Source organism: Staurois parvus, unplaced genomic scaffold, assembly GCF_062004578.1.
Source record: "Staurois parvus isolate SC_StPar_1 unplaced genomic scaffold, SC_StPar_1.0 ptg001202l, whole genome shotgun sequence".
Classification (NCBI taxonomy): domain Eukaryota; kingdom Metazoa; phylum Chordata; class Amphibia; order Anura; family Ranidae; genus Staurois; species Staurois parvus.
In genome coordinates this window covers 452,501-475,972 of record NW_028318998.1, presented here as the reverse complement: position 1 = coordinate 475,972, position 23,472 = coordinate 452,501, and the positions used below count along the sequence as shown (strand labels likewise).

Genomic DNA, 23,472 nt, shown 5'->3' with positions numbered 1-23,472 from the left:
TGCATTCACTATTAGAGATGAGCGAATCGAACTTGGCGAAGTGGAATTCGTTTCGAATATTAGGAAAAATTAAGAAATTTTTCCAAAAATGGCGGCGACATGTGTGGCGACGGAGCGGGGATCTCTGGGAAGGCGCGCAGACAAGGCGCGCTGACCCATAATGCATTCATTCATGACATGTGATCGCATTAGCCAATCAGCAGCCAGCCAGCCAGCACTGTGTAATGGTGGAGCTATAAATTGCGGCCATCTTACAATTCTCCATTTGCCTCCGGTCATTCAAGAGAGACAGACCTCTCTGTATTAGGGACAGAGTTAGGGCCACAGATACTTTAGGGACACAGAATCGTTACTCAGGGACAGACACAGAACTGTTACTCAGGGACAGACACAGAACTGTTACTCAGGGACAGACACAGAACTGTTACTCAGGGACAGACACAGAACTGTTACTCAGGGACAGACACAGAACTGTTACTCAGGGACAGACACAGAACTGTTACTCAGGGACAGACACAGAACTGTTACTCAGGGACAGACACAGAACTGTTACTCAGGGACAGACACAGAACTGTTACTCAGGGACAGACACAGAACTGTTACTCAGGGACAGACACAGAACTGTTACTCAGGGACAGACACAGAACTGTTACTCAGGGACAGACACAGAACTGTTACTCAGGGACAGACACAGAACTGTTACTCAGGGACAGACACAGAACTGTTACTCAGGGACAGACACAGAACTGTTACTCAGGGACAGACACAGAACTGTTACTCAGGGACAGACACAGAACTGTTACTCAGGGACAGACACAGAACTGTTACTGTCAGGAATCAAGGAGTGACCAGAAAGGTGTGGACTGACACAGGGAAACGCAGGTTTCAGGTATAGTATAATACAGGTTATTATTAGCCACCCAGATATATATATAAACGCACAGTGAGCAAACTAACCTTAGGAGGTGCAGGAACACAGGCGTAGTCAGGGCTGGAGAGGTGGAATGGTCAGACCGGCCGTAGGGTTCTGTAACGACTGCCTGGTGGTACCTCTAGCGGTCCTCAGGGCAGGATTCCCCAGGGTGCGGAGTCTAAGTCCCAGTCTGCTATTCACCAGGGCCCCTGATGGTGGGGATGGACTTGGAGCAGACAGGAACCAGGTCGCAGCCCCTGAGTACACCTGCTAGTGATAGAGGGATCCGCCAGAGGTATGTGCAGGTACGGCTGGATCCGTGCAGGATGGATGGCAGAGTAGTGAGCGTGGTCAGACGGGCCAAGTCAGCAACGTGCGGGCAGCAAGGTATCAAAGGAGCAGGCAGAGAATGGTCAAGGTCACAAGCCGGGTTCAGTAACTCACGGACAGCGCAGTACAGAGGATCAGGCAGAAGGATGGTCAGGGATGAGCCAGTAGTCAGAACAGGAGACGGTCAACAGGAATCAGGATCAGGCAGGGTCGGCAACAAGGTATCTTCTCACAGGAACTAGGAACAGGATACAGGGGCTCATGGGAAACCATACACCAAGGCCCCGAGCACAGGCCTGGTCATGCCTTATATACAACTTTCTGTAATCAGCCCCAGGTTTGGCTGATTGTGAGCTTCTGGCTGCTAAGAGCACCCGCTGGTCAGCTCTGGTACTGCAGCCCACACGGCAGGAGAGTCCCACCACCAGTGCTGAATCCATTCCTGACAGAACCCCCCCCCCCTCAAGGAGCGGCCTCAGGACGCTCCAAACAGTCCTTAGTGGGCAAAATGTTCCACCGCCCGGGTCCGGTAACTGGCTGAATATCCTACTGCCGGAGTAAACCGGTTGGCTGGGTTTCCTGCTGGTAGACTTCTCTTTGTGTAGGAGAATCAAGGAAGGCAGGTCACTGGGCACAGGATTTCCAGAAGCAGGCTGGGTATCAGTTATCGGCCAGTTTAACTGGACATCAGGGGCTGGCATGTCGGGCTGTGTAGCGGGCAGAGGCACGTCAGCGGGCACCGAGTCATCTGGCACGACAGCGGGCACAGAGTCACCGGGCACGTCAGCGGGCACCAAGCCTTCTAGCAGAACCGCGGGTACCGGGTCACCAAGCTCGACAGCAGGCACCGAGTCAACTGGCACGACAGCGGGCACCGAGTCAACTGGCACGACAGCGGGCACCGAGTCAACTGGCACGACAGCGGGCACCGAGTCAACTGGCATCGAGTCATCTGGCTCGACAGCGGGCACCGAGTCAACTGGTACGACAGCGGGCACCGAGTCAACTGGCACCGAGTCAACTGGTATGACAGCGGGCACCGAGTCATCAAGCATCAAGTCATCCGGCTCAACAGCGGGCACTGAGTCATCAAGCATCAAGTCATCCGGCTCAACAGCGGGCACTGAGTCAACTGGCACCGAGTCAACTGGTACGACAGCGGGCACCAAGTCAACTGGCACCGAATCATCAGGCATCAAGTCATCTGGCTCGACAGCGGGCACCGAGTCAACTGGCACCGAGTCAACTGGTACGACAGCGGGCACCGAGTCAACTGGCACCGAGTCAACTGGCACGACAGCGGGCACCGAGTCAACTGGCACGACAGCGGGCACCGAGTCAACCAGCATCAAGTCATCCAGCTCAACAGCGGGCACTGAGTCAACTGGCACCAAGTCAACTGGTACGACAGCAGGCACCAAGTCAACTGGCACCGAATCATCAGGCACCAAGTCATCTGGCTCGACAGCGGGCACCGAGTCATCTGGCACCAAGTCAACTGGTACGACAACGGGCACCGAGTCATCAGGCATCAAGTCATCCGGCTCAACAGCGGGCACTGAGTCAACTGGCACCGAGTCAACTGGCACGACAGCGGGCACCGAGTCAACTGGCACGACAGCGGGCACCGAGTCAACCGGCATCAAGTCATCCAGCTCAACAGCGGGCACTGAGTCAACTGGCACCAAGTCAACTGGTACGACAGCAGGCACCAAGTCAACTGGCACCGAATCATCAGGCACCAAGTCATCTGGCTCGACAGCGGGCACCGAGTCATCTGGCACCAAGTCAACTGGTACGACAACGGGCACCGAGTCATCAGGCATCAAGTCATCCGGCTCAACAGCGGGCACTGAGTCAACTGGCACCGAGTCAACTGGTACGACAGCGGGCACCGAGTCAACTGGCACGACAGCGGGCACCGAGTCAACCGGCATCAAGTCATCCAGCTCAACAGCGGGCACTGAGTCAACTGGCACCAAGTCAACTGGTACGACAGCAGGCACCAAGTCAACTGGCACCGAATCATCAGGCACCAAGTCATCTGGCTCGACAGCGGGCATCGAGTCATCTGGCACCAAGTCAACTGGTACGACAACGGGCACCGAGTCATCAGGCATCAAGTCATCCGGCTCAACAGCGGGCACTGAGTCAACTGGCACCGAGTCAACTGGTACGACAGCGGGCACCAAGTCAACTGGCACCGAATCATCAGGCACCAAGTCATCTGGCTCGACAGCGGGCACCGAGTCATCTGGCACCAAGTCAACTGGTACGACAACGGGCACCGAGTCATCAGGCATCAAGTCATCCGGCTCAACAGCGGGCACTGAGTCAACTGGCACCGAGTCAACTGGCACGACAGCGGGCACCGAGTCAACTGGCACGACAGCGGGCACCGAGTCAACCGGCATCAAGTCATCCAGCTCAACAGCGGGCACTGAGTCAACTGGCACCAAGTCAACTGGTACGACAGCAGGCACCAAGTCAACTGGCACCGAATCATCAGGCACCAAGTCATCTGGCTCGACAGCGGGCATCGAGTCATCTGGCACCAAGTCAACTGGTACGACAACGGGCACCGAGTCATCAGGCATCAAGTCATCTGGCTCAACAGCGGGCACTGAGTCAACTGGCACCGAGTCAACTGGTACGACAGCGGGCACCAAGTCAACTGGCACCGAATCATCAGGCATCAAGTCATCTGGCTCGACAGCGGGCACCGAGTCAACTGGCACCAAATCAACTGGTACGACAGCGGGCACCGAGTCAACTGGCACCAAGTCAACTGGCAGGATGGTACAGTGAGTGGGAGTAGGGTACCGACATGTGGCAGATTGCTGGGTATACTGGGCTGTCACTGGGGGGGCTGTCACTGGGGGTGCTGTCGGGAATGCAGGAAAAGAGCTTTGAGCAGAGGAATGATGAGAAACAGGACTGGTTCGTTGCAAGCTGATTGAGGCTGGGTGTAACAAGTCTGACCATGTCTGCAGTAAGGGTTGGACAACGCTCAGCTTACACAAGGCCTGTCTGATCAAAGTTTGCACTGCGTTTATACACTTCTTTAGCACCTGTGGTGAATATGCTGAATAATGCTCCAAGAAGCAATCCGGATCATCCTCCAACAACCATACCAGTGATATTATTTGACTCGCCCTGAATGGAGGAAGAAATTCATCCCTGCTTTCAGGGGTACTAGATGAAGCCAACTCAATACAAGCCTGAATCAATGGTTGCACCTCAGAGAGCTCTAGGTCCTGACCTACTAGGGAATGAGCGACCCGTATGCACTCTAGCAGCTGATCCCGGGTATACTCCCGCAGAGTCTTATAGGCATATTCTCTGTCATCAAAGACTAGCATAGACAAATATATAACCTCATCAGGATGCATCCTACACAACAAGTCAAGATGGCTTCCCTGTGCAGCCACTTCTGGTCAGGAAAGGCCTTGGTGTGATGTCAGGAATCAAGGAGTGACCAGAAAGGTGTGGACTGACACAGGGAAACGCAGGTTTCAGGTATAGTATAATACAGGTTATTATTAGCCACCCAGATATATATATATAAACGCACAGTGAGCAAACTAACCTTCCACTAATCTTAGGAGGTGCAGGAACACAGGCGTAGTCAGGGCTGGAGAGGTGGAATGGTCAGGCCGGCCATAGGGTTCTGTAACGACTGCCTGGTGGTACCTCTAGCGGTCCTCAGGGCAGGATTCCCCAGGGCGCGGAGTCTAAGTCCCAGTCTGCTATTCACCAGGGCCCCTGATGGTGGGGATGGACTTGGAGCAGACAGGAACCAGGTCGCGGCCCCTGAGTACACCTGCTAGTGATAGAGGGATCCGCCAGAGGTATGTGCAGGTACGGCTGGATCCGTGCAGGATGGATGGATGGCAGAGTAGTGAGCGTGGTCAGACGGGCCAAGTCAGCAACGTGCGGGCAGCAAGGTATCAAAGGAGCAGGCAGAGAATGGTCAAGGTCACAAGCCGGGTTCAGTAACTCACGGACAGCGCAGTACAGAGGATCAGGCAGAAGGATGGTCAGGGATGAGCCAGTAGTCAGAACAGGAGACGGTCAACAGGAATCAGGATCAGGCAGGGTCGGCAACAAGGTATCTTCTCACAGGAACTAGGAACAGGATACAGGGGCTCATGGGAAACCATACACCAAGGCCCCGAGCACAGGCCTGGTCATGCCTTATATACACCTTTCTGTAATCAGCCCCAGGTTTGGCTGATTGTGAGCTTCTGGCTGCTAAGAGCACCCGCTGGTCAGCTCTGGTACTGCAGCCCACACGGCAGGAGAGTCCCACCACCAGTGCTGAATCCATTCCTGACAGTTACTCAGGGACACAGAACTGTTACTCAGGGACACAGAACTGTTACTCAGGGACACAGAATTGTTACTCAGGGACAGACACAGAATTGTTACTGAGGGACACAGAATTGTTACTGAGGGACACAGAATTGTTACTGAGGGACACAGAATTGTTACTCAGGGACAGACACAGAATTGTTACTGAGGGACACAGAATTGTTACTGAGGGACACAGAATTGTTACTGAGGGACACAGAACTGTTACTCAGGGACACAGAATTGTTACTCAGGGACAGACACAGAATTGTTACTGAGGGACACAGAATTGTTACTGAGGGACACAGAATTGTTACTGAGGGACACAGAATTGTTACTCAGGGACACAGAATTGTTACTGAGGGACACAGAACTGTTACTCAGGGACACAGAATTGTTACTCAGGGACACAGAACTGTTACTCAGGGACACAGAATTGTTACTGAGGGACACAGAATTGTTACTGAGGGACACAGAATTGTTACTGAGGGACAGACACAGAATTGTTACTCAGGGACACAGAATTGTTACTGAGGGACACAGAATTGTTACTCAGGGACACAGAATTGTTACTCAGGGACACAGAATTGTTACTCAAGGACACAGAACTGTTACTCAGGGACACAGAATTGTTACTCAGGGACACAGAATCATTACTCAGGGACACAGAATCGTTGAATTAAAGAGTATGTCAGACAACACGCAGAGGAGTGGCAGAGGAGGCAATGTTTCAGGAGCGAGCAGACGTGGCAGCAGAGGAAGGGGTCGAGGCAGCACTAGTCGCAGCCAGAGGCCAGTGCTCCCGGTGTCATCCAGCGGTCGTGTCTCCACCGACAACCCTGCCGTCATGGATTGGTTGGCTCGGTCGTCTTCCTCTTCCCAGGTCACCTCTGACACCTACAGCCAACGGTCGGTGGGTACGTCAGACACAACCGTTAGTTGGCATGGCCCGGGAGCAAGCCCACTGAAATCACGTGTCCTCTACCTGCCCCTGTCCTTTGGTGTTCCCTCACCAAGCGAAGTATCACACGCTGTGGGCTCAGCCCCACTGTACAGTGAGGAAGAGCTAACAGAGGGCGGTCAGGAACGGGGGGAGACATCCGCCTCTTCAGCAGCCAGGCGAAGAAGTACTGGCGAGGAGAGTGGCTCGGTAGCCGGTCTAGAGACAGGTCTGTCTCCTGACCCACACGCAGCCGAGGGGGCTAGTAGTGAGGCGGAGACCCTAATTGATGATGATGAGGCTGATCGCACTTGGCAGCCTCGTCGTCATCTGCCAGGCCCGTAATCTGCCATGGGCCCCCGTACCGACTCCTCATGCTGCTGCCAGGCCCGTAATCTGTCATGGGCCCCTGTACCACCTCCTCATGCTGCTGCCAGATCCAGAGTGTCTCATGGATCCCTGTACGGCCTCCCATTGCTGCTGTCTCCATCGCCACACTCTGCCATGTGCCACTTTCAGGTCTCCTCACACTGCTGGTGGGTTCCATTTTGTCATAGGGTGCTGGCAGATTACGGGCCTCCCATTGCTGCTGCCAGGCCCGTAATCTGCCATGGGCCCCCGTACCGACTCCTCATGCTGCTCCTAGGCCCGTAATCTGCCATGGGCCCCTGTACCGCCTCCTCATGCTGCTGCCAGGTCCAGAGTGTCTCATGGGTCCCTGTACGGCCTCCCATTGCTACTGTCTCCATCGCCACACTCTGCCATGTGCCACTTTCAGGTCTCCTCACACTGCTGGTGGGTTCCATTTTGTCATAGGGTGCTGGCAGATTACGGGCCTCCCATTGCTGCTGCCAGGCCCGTAATCTGCCATGGGCCCCTGTACCGCCTCCTCATGCTGCTGCCAGGTCCAGAGTGTCTCATGGGTCCCTGTACGGCCTCCCATTGCTGCTGTCTCCATCGCCACACTCTGCCATGTGCCACTTTCAGGTCTCCTCACACTGCTGGTGGGTTCCATTTTGTCATAGGGTGCTGGCAGATTACGGGCCTCCCATTGCTGCTGCCAGGCCCGTAATCTGCCATGGGCCCCTGTACCGCCTCCTCATGCTGCTGCCAGGTCCAGAGTGTGTCATGGGTCCCTGTACGGCCTCCCATTGCTGCTGTCTCCATCGCCACACTCTGCCATGTGCCACTTTCAGGTCTCCTCACACTGCTGGTGGGTTCCATTTTGTCATAGGGTGCTGGCAGATTACGGGCCTCCCATTGCTGCTGCCAGGCCCGTAATCTGCCATGGGCCCCCGTACCGACTCCTCATGCTGCTGCCAGGCCCGTAATCTGTCATGGGCCCCTGTACCACCTCCTCATGCTGCTGCCAGGTCCAGAGTGTCTCATGGGTCCCTGTACGGCCTCCCATTGCTGCTGTCTCCATCGCCACACTCTGCCATGTGCCACTTTCAGGTCTCCTCACACTGCTGGTGGGTTCCATTTTGTCATAGGGTGCTGGCAGATTACGGGCCTCCCATTGCTGCTGCCAGGCCCGTAATCTGCCATGGGCCCCCGTACCGACTCCTCATGCTGCTCCTAGGCCCGTAATCTGCCATGGGCCCCTGTACCGCCTCCTCATGCTGCTGCCAGGTCCAGAGTGTCTCATGGGTCCCTGTACGGCCTCCCATTGCTGCTGTCTCCATCGCCACACTCTGCCATGTGCCACTTTCAGGTCTCCTCACACTGCTGGTGGGTTCCATTTTGTCATAGGGTGCTGGCAGATTACGGGCCTCCCATTGCTGCTGCCAGGCCCGTAATCTGCCATGGGCCCCCGTACCGACTCCTCATGCTGCTGCCAGGCCCGTAATCTGTCATGGGCCCCTGTACCGCCTCCTCATGCTGCTGCCAGGTCCAGAGTGTCTCATGGGTCCCTGTACGGCCTCCCATTGCTGCTGTCTCCATCGCCACACTCTGCCATGTGCCACTTTCAGGTCTCCTCACACTGCTGGTGGGTTCCATTTTGTCATAGGGTGCTGGCAGATTACGGGCCTCCCATTGCTGCTGCCAGGCCCGTAATCTGCCATGGGCCCCTGTACCGCCTCCTCATGCTGCTGCCAGGTCCAGAGTGTGTCATGGGTCCCTGTACGGCCTCCCATTGCTGCTGTCTCCATCGCCACACTCTGCCATGTGCCACTTTCAGGTCTCCTCACACTGCTGGTGGGTTCCATTTTGTCATAGGGTGCTGGCAGATTACGGGCCTCCCATTGCTGCTGCCAGGCCCGTAATCTGCCATGGGCCCCCGTACCAACTCCTCATGCTGCTGCCAGGCCCGTAATCTGTCATGGGCCCCTGTACCACCTCCTCATGCTGCTGCCAGGTCCAGAGTGTCTCATGGGTCCCTGTACGGCCTCCCATTGCTGCTGTCTCCATCGCCACACTCTGCCATGTGCCACTTTCAGGTCTCCTCACACTGCTGGTGGGTTCCATTTTGTCATAGGGTGCTGGCAGATTACGGGCCTCCCATTGCTGCTGCCAGGCCCGTAATCTGCCATGGGCCCCCGTACCGACTCCTCATGCTGCTCCTAGGCCCGTAATCTGCCATGGGCCCCTGTACCGCCTCCTCATGCTGCTGCCAGGTCCTGAGTGTCTCATGGGTCCCTGTACGGCCTCCCATTGCTGCTGTCTCCATCGCCACACTCTGCCATGTGCCACTTTCAGGTCTCCTCACACTGCTGGTGGGTTCCATTTTGTCATAGGGTGCTGGCAGATTACGGGCCTCCCATTGCTGCTGCCAGGCCCGTAATCTGCCATGGGCCCCCGTACCGACTCCTCATGCTGCTGCCAGGCCCGTAATCTGTCATGGGCCCCTGTACCGCCTCCTCATGCTGCTGCCAGGTCCAGAGTGTGTCATGGGTCCCTGTACGGCCTCCCATTGCTGCTGTCTCCATCGCCACACTCTGCCATGTGCCACTTTCAGGTCTCCTCACACTGCTGGTGGGTTCCATTTTGTCATAGGGTGCTGGCAGATTACGGGCCTCCCATTGCTGCTGCCAGGCCCGTAATCTGCCATGGGCCCCCGTACCGACTCCTCATGCTGCTGCCAGGCCCGTAATCTGTCATGGGCCCCTGTACCGCCTCCTCATGCTGCTGCCAGGTCCAGAGTGTCTCATGGGTCCCTGTACGGCCTCCCATTGCTGCTGTCTCCATCGCCACACTCTGCCATGTGCCACTTTCAGGTCTCCTCACACTGCTGGTGGGTTCCATTTTGTCATAGGGTGCTGTATGGCCTCCCATTGCTGCTGCCTCCACCGCCACACTGTGGCTCCACACTCTGGTTTTGGCCCCGTGACTGCCCAAATGAGTGAAGTGTGCGGTGATTCTAAGATCGACGGCACTCATCTGCATGTCATACTGACTGACAGTATTATTTCTCTTCCCCAGCAGACTCCAAGGGCATTTAAATTAAAGGTACAGTGTTCTGCACTAATATAAAGGCTCTCTGAAGCCTAGAAACACCCTTTTTATAAGTTAAATTCGCAGCGAATATATCCGCATCGAATCGAATTTATTCCTCGAATTCGCCGAATCAGCCGAATTGAATTTTTGAATACTTCGCTCATCTCTATTCACTATATCTGATCTCCCCGGACCCGGCATTCACTATATCCGCTCTCCCCGGACCCAGCATTCACTATATCCGCTCTCCCCGGACCCTGCATTCACTATATCTGGTCTCCCCCGACCCTGCATTCACTATATCCGGTCTCCCGGACCCTGCATTCACTATATCCGGTCTCCCGGACCCTGCATTCACTATATCTGATCTCCCCGGACCCGGCATTCACTATATCCGCTCTCCCTGGACCCCGCATTCACTGTATCCGCTCTCCCCGAACCCTGCATTCACTATATCCGCTCTCCCCGGACCCTGCATTCACTATATCCGCTCTCCCCGGACCCTGAATTCACTATATCTGCTCTGGATATCTGGGGGGCTCTGGAAGAAGGGAAGGATCAGAGAAGAGGGGGGCACTGGAAGAAGGGGAGGATCAGAGGATATAAGAGGGGGGCGCTAGAAGAAGGGAAGGATCAGAGGAGATAAGAGGGGGGCACTGGAAGAAGGGGAGGATCAGAGGAGATAAGAGGGGGACACTGGAAGAAGGGGAGGATCAGAGGACATAAGAGGGGGCACTGGAAGAAGGGGAGGATCAGAGGAGATAAGAGGGGGGCACTGGAAGAAGGGAAGGATCAGAGGAGATAAGAGGGGGGCACTGGAAGAAGGGGAGGATCAGAGGAGATAAGAGGGGGACACTGGAAGAAGGGGAGGATCAGAGGACATAAGAGGGGGCACTGGAAGAAGGGGAGGATAAGAGGAGATAAGAGGGGGGCACTGGAAGAAGGGAAGGATCAGAGGAGATATGAGGGGGGCACTGGAAGAAGGGGAGGATCAAGGAGATAGGAGGGGGGCACTGCAAGAAGGGGAGGATCAGGGGAGATAAGAGGGGCACTGGAAGAAGGGGAGGATCAGAGGAGATAAGAGGGGGGAACTGGAAGAAGGGGAGGATCAAGGAGATAGGAGGGGGACACTGCAAGAAGGGGAGGATCAGAGGAGATAAGAGGGGGCACTGGAAGAAGGGGAGGATCAGAGGAGATAAGAGGGGGCACCGGAAGAAGGGAAGGATCAGAGGAGATAAGAGGGGGCACCGGAAGAAGGGAAGGATCAGAGGAGATAAGAGGGGGCACCGGAAGAAGGGAAGGATCAGAGGAGATAAGAGGGGGCACCGGAAGAAGGGAAGGATCAGAGGAGATAAGAGGGGGGCACCGGAAGAAGGGGAGGATCAGAGGAGATAAGAGGGGGCACCGGAAGAAGGGAAGGATCAGAGGAGATAAGAGGGGGGCACCGGAAGAAGGGGAGGATCAGAGGAGATAAGAGGGGGCACCGAAAGAAGGAAAGGATCAGAGGAGATAAGAGGGGGGCACCGGAAGAAGGGGAGGATCAGAGGAGTTAAGAGAGGGGCACCGGAAGAAGGGAAGGATCAGAGGAGATAAGAGGGGGGCACCGGAAGAAGGGGAGGATCAGAGGAGATAAGAGGGGGCACCGGAAGAAGGGGAGGATCAGAGAAGATAAGAGGGGGGCACCGGAAGAAGGGGAGGATCAGAGGAAATAAGAGGGGGGAACCGGAAGAAGGGGAGGATCAGAGGAGATAAGAGGGGGCACTGGAAGAAGGGGAGGATCAGAGTCTGTTGCAGTTGTGTTGTTGAATTATTATTCCAGGGTGTGTTTTCTTCCAGAGGTGTTCTATTCTCCTGAAATAGAAATGCCGCCATATCCAGTGGTAGAAGGTGATCATGTGACCCTGACGTGCGACACGAGCCTCCGTCCGCTCAAACAGTCGATAGAACTGAATTTTGCTTTCTATAGAGATGGACAAAACATTCAGAAATTCAGTTTCTCTCATCAATATGGCGTCCGGTCCGCTCAGCTGGAGGATTCTGGGAATTATTCCTGCGAAGTGAGAACTTCTGATAACAGCGTAACAAAGAACAGCAAAGGAATAGATCTCCTGATTCAGAGTGAGTTACCAAAACACTCGACCTGGTTATCACAAAGAGTCGTTCATTATACAGATTATACGGTTATGTCCATATGGAAGAGAAATATATGTCCAATATATTTTAAGAAAAAATTATACATGCGACATATATTTAAAATATATCGGCCTACGCCAATATATTTTAACGTGTATTCTAAAAATGTAAATTAAAATATATTTTCCAAAGGCATATTTTTAAAAATATATTTTGCAGATATTTTTGAACATCTAAAAAAAATGCATTTACATAGGTTTTTAAATATACTTGTAAATGCATTTTGAAATATATTTCAGCATGTGTTCTGAATATATTTTTAATAATATATTCACAAATATATTGAAATATATTTAATATGGCCAAAATTGTAGTATTTGAAATATATGTCAATATATTTGGGAAGAATATATTAAGAATGTATTTTTAAAATATATTTTTCTTCCATGTGGGTCTGCTTAATCTTAACACTTTATTTTTGAACATCTAAAAAAAATGCATTTAAACATAGATTTTTAAATATACTTGTAAATGCATTCCAAAAATGTAATTTAAATGTATTTTCCAAAGACATGCTGTATATTTGAAAATATATTTTTTAAATATTTTTCAGATTTTTTTTAACAGATAAAAAAGTAATTTCAACATATATATTTTTACATATATTTGTAAATGCATTCCAAAATACACTTTGAAATATATTTCCCAAATATATTCACAAATATATTGAAATATATTTTTGAAATATATTGAATACGACCAAAATTGTAGTATTTGAAATATATGTCAATATATTTGGGAAGAATATATTAAGAATGTATTTTTAAAATTATTTAAAATATATTTTTCTCCCACGTGGGTGGCTTTAGTGCAGTTTTTTATGATGATTTATCTGTTTTAGGACTTTTTTCCACGCCATATTTAAACGCCACTTGTAATCCGATCAGAGAAGATGACAACGTGACCCTGACATGCCATACAAGTCTAAATCCGCTAAGACAGACAACGGAACTGCATTTTGCATTCTTCAAAAATGGCCAAATGGTTCAAAACTTCAGCAAATCCAATCACTATGAAGTCCAATTGGCTCAGTTGGTGGATTCTGGGAATTATTATTGTGAAGTGAAAGCTCCAACCAACCATGTCAAGAAGAGAAGTGATGTATCAACTGTACAAAGTAAGTGTAGCACTGCCCCTTAGGAGTTGCAATAAATTTTCCCATATAGAAGAAAAATATATTTGAAATATATTTTAAAAATACTCTTCCCAAATATATTCACATATACAGCATTTGAAATGCTACAATTTTGGCCATATTCAATATATTTCAATATATATTTCAATAAATAAATATATATATATATATATATATATTGCATGTTGAAATGCGTTTTTAATTCAAAATATATGAAAAATATTTAAAAAAATACATTTTAAATATACTGTATGTCTTTAAAAATACAAATCTACATTTTTGGAATTTACAGATATATGTAAAAATATATGTTAAAATAACTTTTTTATATGTTAAAAAAAATCTGAAGAATAGATTTAAAAGAAATATATATTTTTAAAAATATTTTTCTCATATATTGTAATATATAAAAAAAACGCATTTCAGCATGCAGTGTGTGTATACGTGGTGTGTGTGTGTGTATATATATATATATATATATATATATTTATTGAAATAATTTTTGACAGCTTATTAAATACATGGTGCTTACATGTTAGCAGCTGAAGCTGGGCTGTCTATTAAGGAAGCCCAGCATTAGTCTGTATTGCTGTCTTGGACAATTCCCAATGGGATGGTGTATGATCAAGAGGAAAGAGAACATATCATAGTGCAACCCCATAAAAAAATAAACCACTTTATTCAATTGTAAAATGAACTCACAAAGATAATAAAATAGCAAGCATGTGTATATATCCATCAACCAAAACGGTTCCTCACATCGCAAATTCAGGTTTGCGCAACACCGGAAGTGACGTCACTAGGCTCCTCCCGACGCGTTGCGGCACTGGTCACGTGACTTCTTCAGGGTAATATCAGTTTTTGGTTGACTTAAATTTTTTTGACACCTTAGAATTCTTAACCGATTTTATATTTCATTCGTTTTCTTTTTTTTAATAAAATCATTCTTTTACAAATAAATATTAAATACACGGTGCTTACATGTTAACAGCGGAAGCTGGGCTGTCTATTAAGGAAGCCCAGCATTAGCTCTGCACATTCTGACTGTTCTTAAACTACAAATTTAGTCTGTTGCTGACTTGGACAATAATAGATAGTGGACCCTCTATGCTATATATACCTTGGAGAAACCAGACAGTAAGACAGCTGCCCTTAATCACTTTGCCCAATTCCATTCATCAGAGAACAATGGTGCTCAGCTTCAGCCTCTGCAAGCCACTTCAGTAACAATAAGTCACTTCAACCTCAGCCACTTCAACCTCAGCCACTTCAACCTCAGCCATTTCAACCTCAGCCACTTCAACCACTTCAGTAACAAAACAATCCGGCACTCCAGTAAAGATCCTTGGTATCTTTTATTACATCAAATGGCTAAGAAATGGCTCAACTGGTACGCTGAAGTGTCACAGCCATCCCAAGCCTTACCCATAGCTATGAGGAAGGCTCAAAATGGTTTAAATGTCAGCAGACCTATCAAACTATATTTTAGCCATCTGATGCTGTTTATTTTTATTTATTTATTACAGGTACTTATATACATTTACACATTTATATTGTACATTCACATCAGTCCCTAACCCTCAAGGAGTGTACAATCTAAGGTCCCTTACCCTCAAGGGGCGTACAATCTAAGGTCCCTTACCCTCAAGGGGTGTACAATCTAAGGTCCCTAACCCTCAAGGGGTGTACAATCTAAGGTCCCTAACCCTCAAGGGCTGTACAATCTAAGGTCCCTAACCCTCAAGGGGCGTACAATCTAAGGTCCCTAACCCTCAAGGGGTGTACAGTCTAAGGTCCCTAACCCTCAAGGGGCGTACAGTCTAAAGTCCCTAACCCTCAAGGGGCGTACAATCTAAGGTCCCTAACCCTCAAGGGGCGTACAGTCTAAGGTCCCTAACCCTCAAGGGGTGTACATTCTAAGGTCTATAACCCTCAAGGGGCGTACAATCTAAGGTCCCTAACCTTCAAGGGGCGTACAATCTAAGGTCCATAACCCTCAAGGGGCGTACAATCTAAGGTCCCTAACCCTCAAGGGGTGTACAATCTAAGGTCCCTATCTCAAATCCATACATACACATACTAGGGCCAATTTAGACAGGAGCCAATTAGCCCACCAGCATGTCTTTGGAGTGTGGGAGGAAATCCACTTAGCCGCTGTGTTTGGTAATAAAGGGTACCCAGGATACCAAGTGCCGGCTTGTTTTTGAGTTCTTTAACCACCTCCTGCCTGCCATATAGTAATATGATGGACGCAAGGTGGTTCTCTCGTTCTGGGAGGACATCAGATAACGTCCTCCCATTCTCACCACGCGTGCGCAGCTCAGGGAGCGATCAGCGGTGCGCTGTGTCCCTCGGACACAGTGGGTCACCGGTCACGGAAAGAGCCGAAGATGTCGGCTCGGTCGTGTCATCAGCTGTGTCCAATCACAGCTGATCACATGTAAACAGGGAAATGCCGGTTATCGGCATTTCTCTCCTCTCGAGCTGTCATGCTGACAGAGGAGAGGATAGCTGGTAATCGGCTTTCTGCGGAGGGAACATGTACACTGATCATCAGGGCACTGATGATCAGTGTAGCCCCAGCAGTGCCACCTGTCAGTGCTCATCAGTGCCACATGCCAGTGCCCATTAGTGGCACATCAATGCCACATATCAGTGCATACCAGTGCACATCAATGCCATATATCAGTGCCCATCGGAGCTGTCTTTCAGTGTCACCCATCAATGCCAATCAGTGCTGCCAATCAGTGCCACCTATCAGTGCCAGTCAGTGCCGCCTATCAGTGCACATCAGTGCCGCCTATCAGTGCCACCTAACAGTGCCAGTCAGTGCCACCTATCAGTGCCAGTCAGTGCTGCCTATCAATGCCATATATCAGTGCCATGTATCAGTGCTGCCTGTCAATACCCATCAGTGCCACCTACCAGTGCCTCCTCATTAGTGCCCATCAGTGCCACCTATCAGTGTCCATCAGTGCAGCCTATCAGTGCCCATCACTGCAGCCTCATTAGCGCACATCAGTGAAGGAGAAAAATCACTTATTTACAACATTTTATAACAAAAACTAAAAAAGAAAATTTGTTTTTTTCAAAACTTTCAGTGGTTTTTGGTTTATTTACGAAAGACCCAGAGGTGATTAAATACCACCAAAATAAAGCTCTATCCGTAACATAAAAATTATAAAAATTTCATATGAGTACAGTGTTGCATGACCGCTCAATTGTCATTCAAAGTGTGACAGCACTGAAAGCTGGATATTGGCCTGGGCAGGAAGGGGGTATAAGTGCCCTGTAGGCTTGTGGTTAAAAGGCCAAGGCACAGAGCCTAAATACTTTCCACCAGCTTTTCCCCAGAGCACCAGCAAGGAGTGATGGACTCTATTGGAGGGTTGACCAGGTTGTGGCCCTCCTGTGCAGATGGCAACTGACCAAGGATTAGAACCAGAGCTTTGCACAAAGTTGACAGGCAGATTTAAGAAAAGGGACAGGCCAAAGGTAAGGGTTAGCAGTGAACACGCAAAGTCAAATACAAGCTAAAGTGGGTAACAAGAGAAGCAAGAATGCAGAATTGAAAAGTTTAACACAGACTGGAGCACTGGGCTAAGAACTGAACCTATTGCTCAGGTGGTGGTCTGAGGGCAGCTAAAGAGTGAGGTTGATATAAAGGCCTGGCAAGGACTGGCTACATAGTGGCTGTATCAACTAGCAGGTAGGATCTGGACAAACAGTTCCTATACCTCCCTGTCCTGTGGGACAGAGAAGACTGCAGGACAAGCTAAGAATGATTATATTGTGCCAGAACTACGCTGAGTTGCAGATCTGCTCTCTACAAGAATGGACAAGGGAGGTGTCCCTCCACCAAGTCATTCATATGACGTATTCAGGTATGTAAACTAAGATTCTGCTTCATAATTACATGCTTCTGTCAAATCTATACATCAAGATGAGTTGCATGGTTTTACACTTCACAATACAGAATGCCCATGTCTACTATTGGATCTTTTTCATGCCCATGACACCAATGGTTAAACAGAACAATTAGTGGTATAAGACATAAAGAGGTATTGTCTGTGGCCCTCAGAACAGCTTTGGTGTTGGGGTTAGTCCAAGTGAGGCACCTTTGAAGGTTATGACCGAAGTGTATCCTAAAGCAAAACCCCTATCTCCTTTCATGGTCTGCTGGTTAGGAAGGAGTGGATGCTTTTAGACTTTGTACTACAGAAAGCCCATGTCTACCTTTGAATCTTTTCCATGCCCATGACACCAAGCGTTGAACAGAACAATTAGTGGTATAAGACACGAAGAGTCAATGAGTGTGGCATTCAGATACAGCTTTGGTACCGGGGTTAGTCCAAGTGAGGCCCCCTTGAAAGTCATGACCCAAGTGTATCCTGCAGCAAAACCCCTACCTCTTTTCATGGTCTGCTGGTTAGGAAGGAGTGGATGCTTTTAGACTTTGTACTACAGAAAGCTCATATCTACAGTTGGATCTTTTCCATGCCCATGACACCAAGAGTTGAACAGAATAATTAGTGGTATAAAACATGAAGAGCCATTGAGTGTGGCCTTCAGATACAGCTTTGGTACTGGAGTTAGTCCAAGTGAGGCCCCCTTGAAATTATGACCCAAGTGTATCCTACAGCAAAACCTCTACCTCCTTTCATGGTCTGCTGTTTAGGAAGGTTAGGAAGGAGTGGATGCTTTTAGACTTTGTACTACAGGAAGTTCATATCTACCATTGGATCTTTTCCATGCCCATGACACCAAGAGTTGAACAGAACAATTAGTAGTATAATACATGAAGAGCCATTGAGTGTGACCTTCGGATACAGCTTTGGTACTGGAGTTATTCCAAGTGGGGCCCCCTTGAAATATATGACCCAAGTGTATCCTACAGCAAAACCTCTATCTCCTTTCATGGTGTGCTGGTTAGGAAGGAGTGGATGCTTTTAGACTTTGTACTACAGAAAGCCCATGTCTACCGCTGACTCTGCTCACTTTTAGCAGATCTCTGAAAACCTATCTCTTCAGGGAAGCCTATCCTGCCATCAGCTAAAAATGGAATCTTCTACTCTTGCAACCAGTCCATCACCACAGTTGCTACCTTTTGTACCACTAGCCCCTCCCTCCTAGATTGTAAGCTCCCAGGATCAGGGCCCTCCTATCCCTTTTGTTTTGAACTGTTGTCAGGGACCATTGCGACGCATGGGTCTACACATGCGTAGGTGTCTGTCAAGACATGCAGGCAGCAGGGCACTTGGACCCAGGTGCACCCGTCGTCTATGACAGTACTGGGCAGGCACTAGGACCTAGGCTGCCCCTGCCAGGTGCAGGGCGGGATACTTAAACCAGCCCTGAACAGGCACTTGTTGCCGAATGGTCTTTGCGTATCCTGTTGCCTGTGTTGTGAGTACTCTGATCTGGATTGTCTGACCTTGTTGCCTTCTCCTGTCCTGACCCCTTGGCTTGCCTGACTCTGCTCCTGGATGCTCCCTTAAAGATCTGATCTTCTGGTATTGACCCAGCATGTGACCCGACTATCCTTTGCCTATCGTCTTGTACCGCACCGACCCGCTAGTTACCGACACGGCCTGTTTGATCTTGCTCATCTATCCCTCAGGAATCCCCGGGCTCCCTCACATCAGACTCTTAACCCACAGGAGCCTCTGGCAGACTCCTCTACCTCTGGTAGAGATACCCGGTAGCTGCGACCTGGTCCCGGAGCGCTCCAAGTCCATCCCCACCATCAGGGGCCCTGGTGAACAAGTGCTCCGGTACTTAGACTCCGCACTTTGGGAAGGCTCTATCAGGGGACTGATAGAGGTGCTGTCAGGTGGTCCATTACAACTGTATTGTTGCTGTATTGTCTCCCGTTATATTGTAAAGCGCTGAGCAAACTGTTGGCGCTATATAAATCCTGTTTAAGAATAATAATATTCAACCTCTAAGAATGACTTAAAAAGCATCATTGACCAGCAAAGAAGGAAAACATTATATTTTGGCACATGACGAAAGGGAATAATTTAGACCCAAAATATGAAAGCTCAACTTTTGCCAAAATGCTTTAATTAATTTTGGATAGATGAAGAAAGGGTCATGAGACTCTTTCAGGTTGGTGCTGTTAGTGGGGATGGGGAATCTCTCCAATGTGACACGTGACAAGGGGTCATTTGGGGGGGTTTGGTGCTATCCTGGCATTTCAGGGCCTTCGAAACTGTAATAGGTAGTGAGGAAGTGAAATGAGGAAGTTACGCACCTTCAGGCTTTCAAAGTGGTCATTGGATTTCAGGCTCCTGTATGTGGCTAGGCTCCCAAAAAGTCTCACACATGTGGTACCCCCATACTCGCTAGAAGTAGCAGAATGTATTTTGGGGTGTAATTCCACATATACCCATGGGTTGTGCGAGACATTAAATAATTTAAATGGCAACTTTGTGTAAAAAAAAATGTTTTTATCATTTTCCAGAAACTTGTGGAAAAAATAAATCTTCCATGGACTCAATATGCCTCCCAGCAGATAGCTTAGGGTGTCTACTTTCCGAAAAGGGGTCATTTAGGGGTGTTTGTACTATCCTGGTATTTTAACACCTCAAGAAATGTGATGGGCGGTCAGAAAGTAAAAGCTGTGTAAATTGCAGTATCTATCCCATAGTTTGTAGACGCTATAACTTCACACAAAGCAATAAATATACACTTATTGGGATTTTTTTGACCAAAAACATGTAGCAGAATACATTTTGGCCTAAATTTATGACAAAAGTTTAGTTTTTTTGGATATTTTTTATGACAGAAATGAGAAAATATCGTTTTTTTTAAAAAAGAAATATTTTTTCTCAAAAGTTTTTTGAGAAAAAAAAAAAAAAAAAATGAAAAGCGCACAGGTGATCAAATACCACAAAAAAGAAAGCTCTATTTGTGTGAAAAAAAGACATAAATTTAATTTATGTACCGTATTGCATGTCCGCGCAATCGTCCGTTAAACTAGCGCAGCGCTGTATAGCAAAAAAAATGGCGTAAATTGCAGTATCTATACCATAGTTTGTAGACGCTATAACGTTCACACAAAGCGATCAATATACACTTATTGGGATTTTTTTGACCAAAAACATGGAGCAGAATACATTTTGGCCTAAATGTAAAACTAACTTTGAGTTTACTATATATTATTTATAGCCGAAAGTAAAAAATATCATTTTTCTTCCAAATTTTCGGTCTTTTTTTGTTTATAGCGCAAAAAATAAAAAGCACACAGGTGATCAAATACCACCGAAAGAAAGCTGTATTTGTGTGAAAAAAAGGACGTAAATTTCGTTTGGGTGCAGCACTGCATGACCGCGCAATTATCAGTTGAATTAGTGCAGCGCCGAGTAGCAAAAAGAGGCGTGGTCAGAAGGGGGGGTAAATCCTGTAGAGGGCAAGTGGTTAATGGTAAAAAAGGGGGGGTAATAAAAAGTCTCCATTTTGGACCAGCTCGAGATAAAAAGGTATTAACCCACATAATGCAGAAAGAATGAAAAGAAAGCATAAAAGCGCGCGCTACTAAGTGTGTAAGTTTAATGGTAAGTAAAGAGTTAATAATGAAATGCAGTCGGAATGGATGAAATGTGAGAAAGTGAATGTTAAAAAAAAATGGCAATGGCGTCTCAAATCCACAGCGAGCCCCACAGACAGAGGATATTGCTCTTAAACCGACTCACTTAGACTGCCTAAGGATTTTCGGTGTACTCATCCGGTGTGGAGCCTATAACCTACTAATCCTCAGCCTGGGTGACAGAGGTGTGCCTCGAACCTACGACCATGCGCTCAGCGGACTGGCACGCTACCACTAAGCTACACCACTACTCTATAATTAGATGCACCAAACGGTCTTTTGACATCTTCCCACTGTAACTACGCATGCGCAGCTCAGGGGCACGCTGCGCGGCGGTCGAAAAATTTATTCCCCTGATCAAACTACGCATGTGCCGTTCGGTCTCCGCAGAAGCGCCTACGTAAGGAACCGCCTTCCACCCGGCACTTCCTCATCTAGCAGGCAGGAGGCAGTTAAGCGTCGCTCTATAGCTACGTCAGATTCAAAACAAAGGGCAGTTTCATAGGGGCGGAACCCGGAAGTGGACGTAGTATAGTGGTTAAGTGCACGGCATGGTGTACTCAGCTCAACGCCTCGTAGGTTCGAGACCCGCCTCCGTCAACTTTTGATGTCCATCTCCTGCTCTCTTTACATCAATGGGGATTTCACACGCCACATTTTTACCATTCAGTTTCTGGCATTTGATCAATTCGGAAAGCCTTTCCTGGGAGGAGATTCTTCTGGGAACATGGTGACACGCCTTATCTTCCCTTACACAGGGAGTGCATTTCATTATTAACTCTTTACTTACCATTAAACTTACACACTTAGTAGCGCGCGCTTTTCTGCTTTCTTTTCATTCTTTCTGCATTATGTGGGTTAAGACCTTTTTATCTGGAACTGGAACCACCAAAATGGGGACTTTTATTACCCCCCTTTTTTACCATTAACCACTTGTCCTCCAGAGGATTTACCCCCCTTCCTGACCACGCCTCTTTCTGCTATTCGGCGCTGCACTAATTCAACTGATAATTGCGCGGTCATGCAATGCTGCACCCAAACGAAATTTACGTCCTTTTTTTCACACAAATACAGCTTTCTTTCGGTGGTATTTTATCACCTGTGCGCTTTTTATTTTTCGCGCTATAAACAAAAAAAACCCGAAAATTTTGAAGAAAAATTATATTTTTTTACTTTCGGCTATAAATAATATAAAATAATCTCAAAGTTAGTTATACATTTAGGCCAAAATATATTCTGCTCCATGTTTTTGGTCAAAAAAATCCCAATAAGTGTATATTGATTGCTTTGTGTGAACGTTATAGCGTCTACAAACTATGGTATAGATACTGCAATTTACGCCTTTTTTTTGCTATACAGTGCTGCACTGGTTTAACGGACAATTGCGCGGTCATGCAATACGGTACATAATTGAAATTTATGTCCTTTTTTTCACACAAATAGAGCTTTCCTTTGGTGGTATTTGATCACCTGTGCGCTTTTTATTTTTGGCGCAATAAAGAAAGTTTTGAAGAAAAATACATTTTTTGTAAAAAAATGGTATTTTCTCATTTGTCATAAAAAATATCCAAAAAAACTAAAATTTCATCATACATTTAGGCCAAAATGTATTCTGTTCCATGTTTTTGGTCAAAAAAATCCCAATAAGTGTATATTGATCGCTTTGTGTGACAGTTATAGCGTCTACAAACTATGATATAGATACATTTACACAGATTTTACTTTCTGACTGCTTATCACATTTCTTGAGGTGCTAAAATACCAGGACAGTACAAACACCCCCAAATGATCCCTTTTTAGAAAGTAGACATCCTAAGCTATCTGCTGAGAGGCATATTGAGTCCATGGAAGATTTTTTTTTCCCCACAAGTTTCTGGAAAATGACAAAAACATTTTTTTTTTTTGCACAAAGTTGCCATTTAAATGATTTATGTCTCACACAAGCCATGGGTATATGCGGAATTACACCCCAAAATACATTTTGCTACCTCTACCGAGCATGGGGATACCACATGTGTGAGACTTTTTGGGAGCCTAGCCACATACAGGAGCCTGAAATCCAATGAATACTTTGAAAGCCTGAAGGTGCGTAACTTCCTCATTACCTATCACAGTTTCGGAAACCCTGAAATGTCAGGATAGCAGTAAATTCCCCAAAATGATCCCTGTTTGTTCCACCCCAAGGAATTTAAAAAGAGGCTGGGTGAGTATTTTTCAGATCAAATTTTTTCTCACAAGGTTTTGAAATATAAAAAAAGAAAAGAAAAAATATGTTTTTTTTTCTTCATTTTCCAAAAACATTTGGCAACAAACGAGATCTGGAAAATACTCACCATGCTTCTTATCAAATTCCTTGGAGTGTCTACTTTCCAACAAGGGGTCATTTGGGAGGGGGGGGGGGTTTGGTGCTATCCTGGCATTTCAGGGCCTCTGAAACTGTGATAGGTAGTTAGGAAGTGTAATGAGGAAATAAAGAACTTTAAAAGCCTGAAGGTGAATATTGAATTTTAGGGTCCTGTACTTGGCTAGACTGCCAAAATGTCTCTCACATGTGGTACCCCCATACTCAGGAGAAGTAG

At 47.9% G+C, this 23,472-nt stretch overlaps 1 protein-coding gene across 1 annotated transcript in view; it reads left to right on the top strand.

Annotated features, from left to right (window-relative positions):
• The window catches only part of LOC149438231 (high affinity immunoglobulin gamma Fc receptor I-like), a 43,402-nt gene that overhangs the window by 11,791 nt on the left and 8,139 nt on the right, over positions 1–23,472 (top strand). Inside the window, exons 4-5 of the mRNA XM_089660104.1 lie at positions 11,811–12,092; positions 13,009–13,284. Of these exons, the coding sequence (XP_089516230.1) occupies positions 11,811–12,092; positions 13,009–13,284 (558 nt within the window). The remainder of the gene's footprint in view (positions 1–11,810; positions 12,093–13,008; positions 13,285–23,472) is intronic.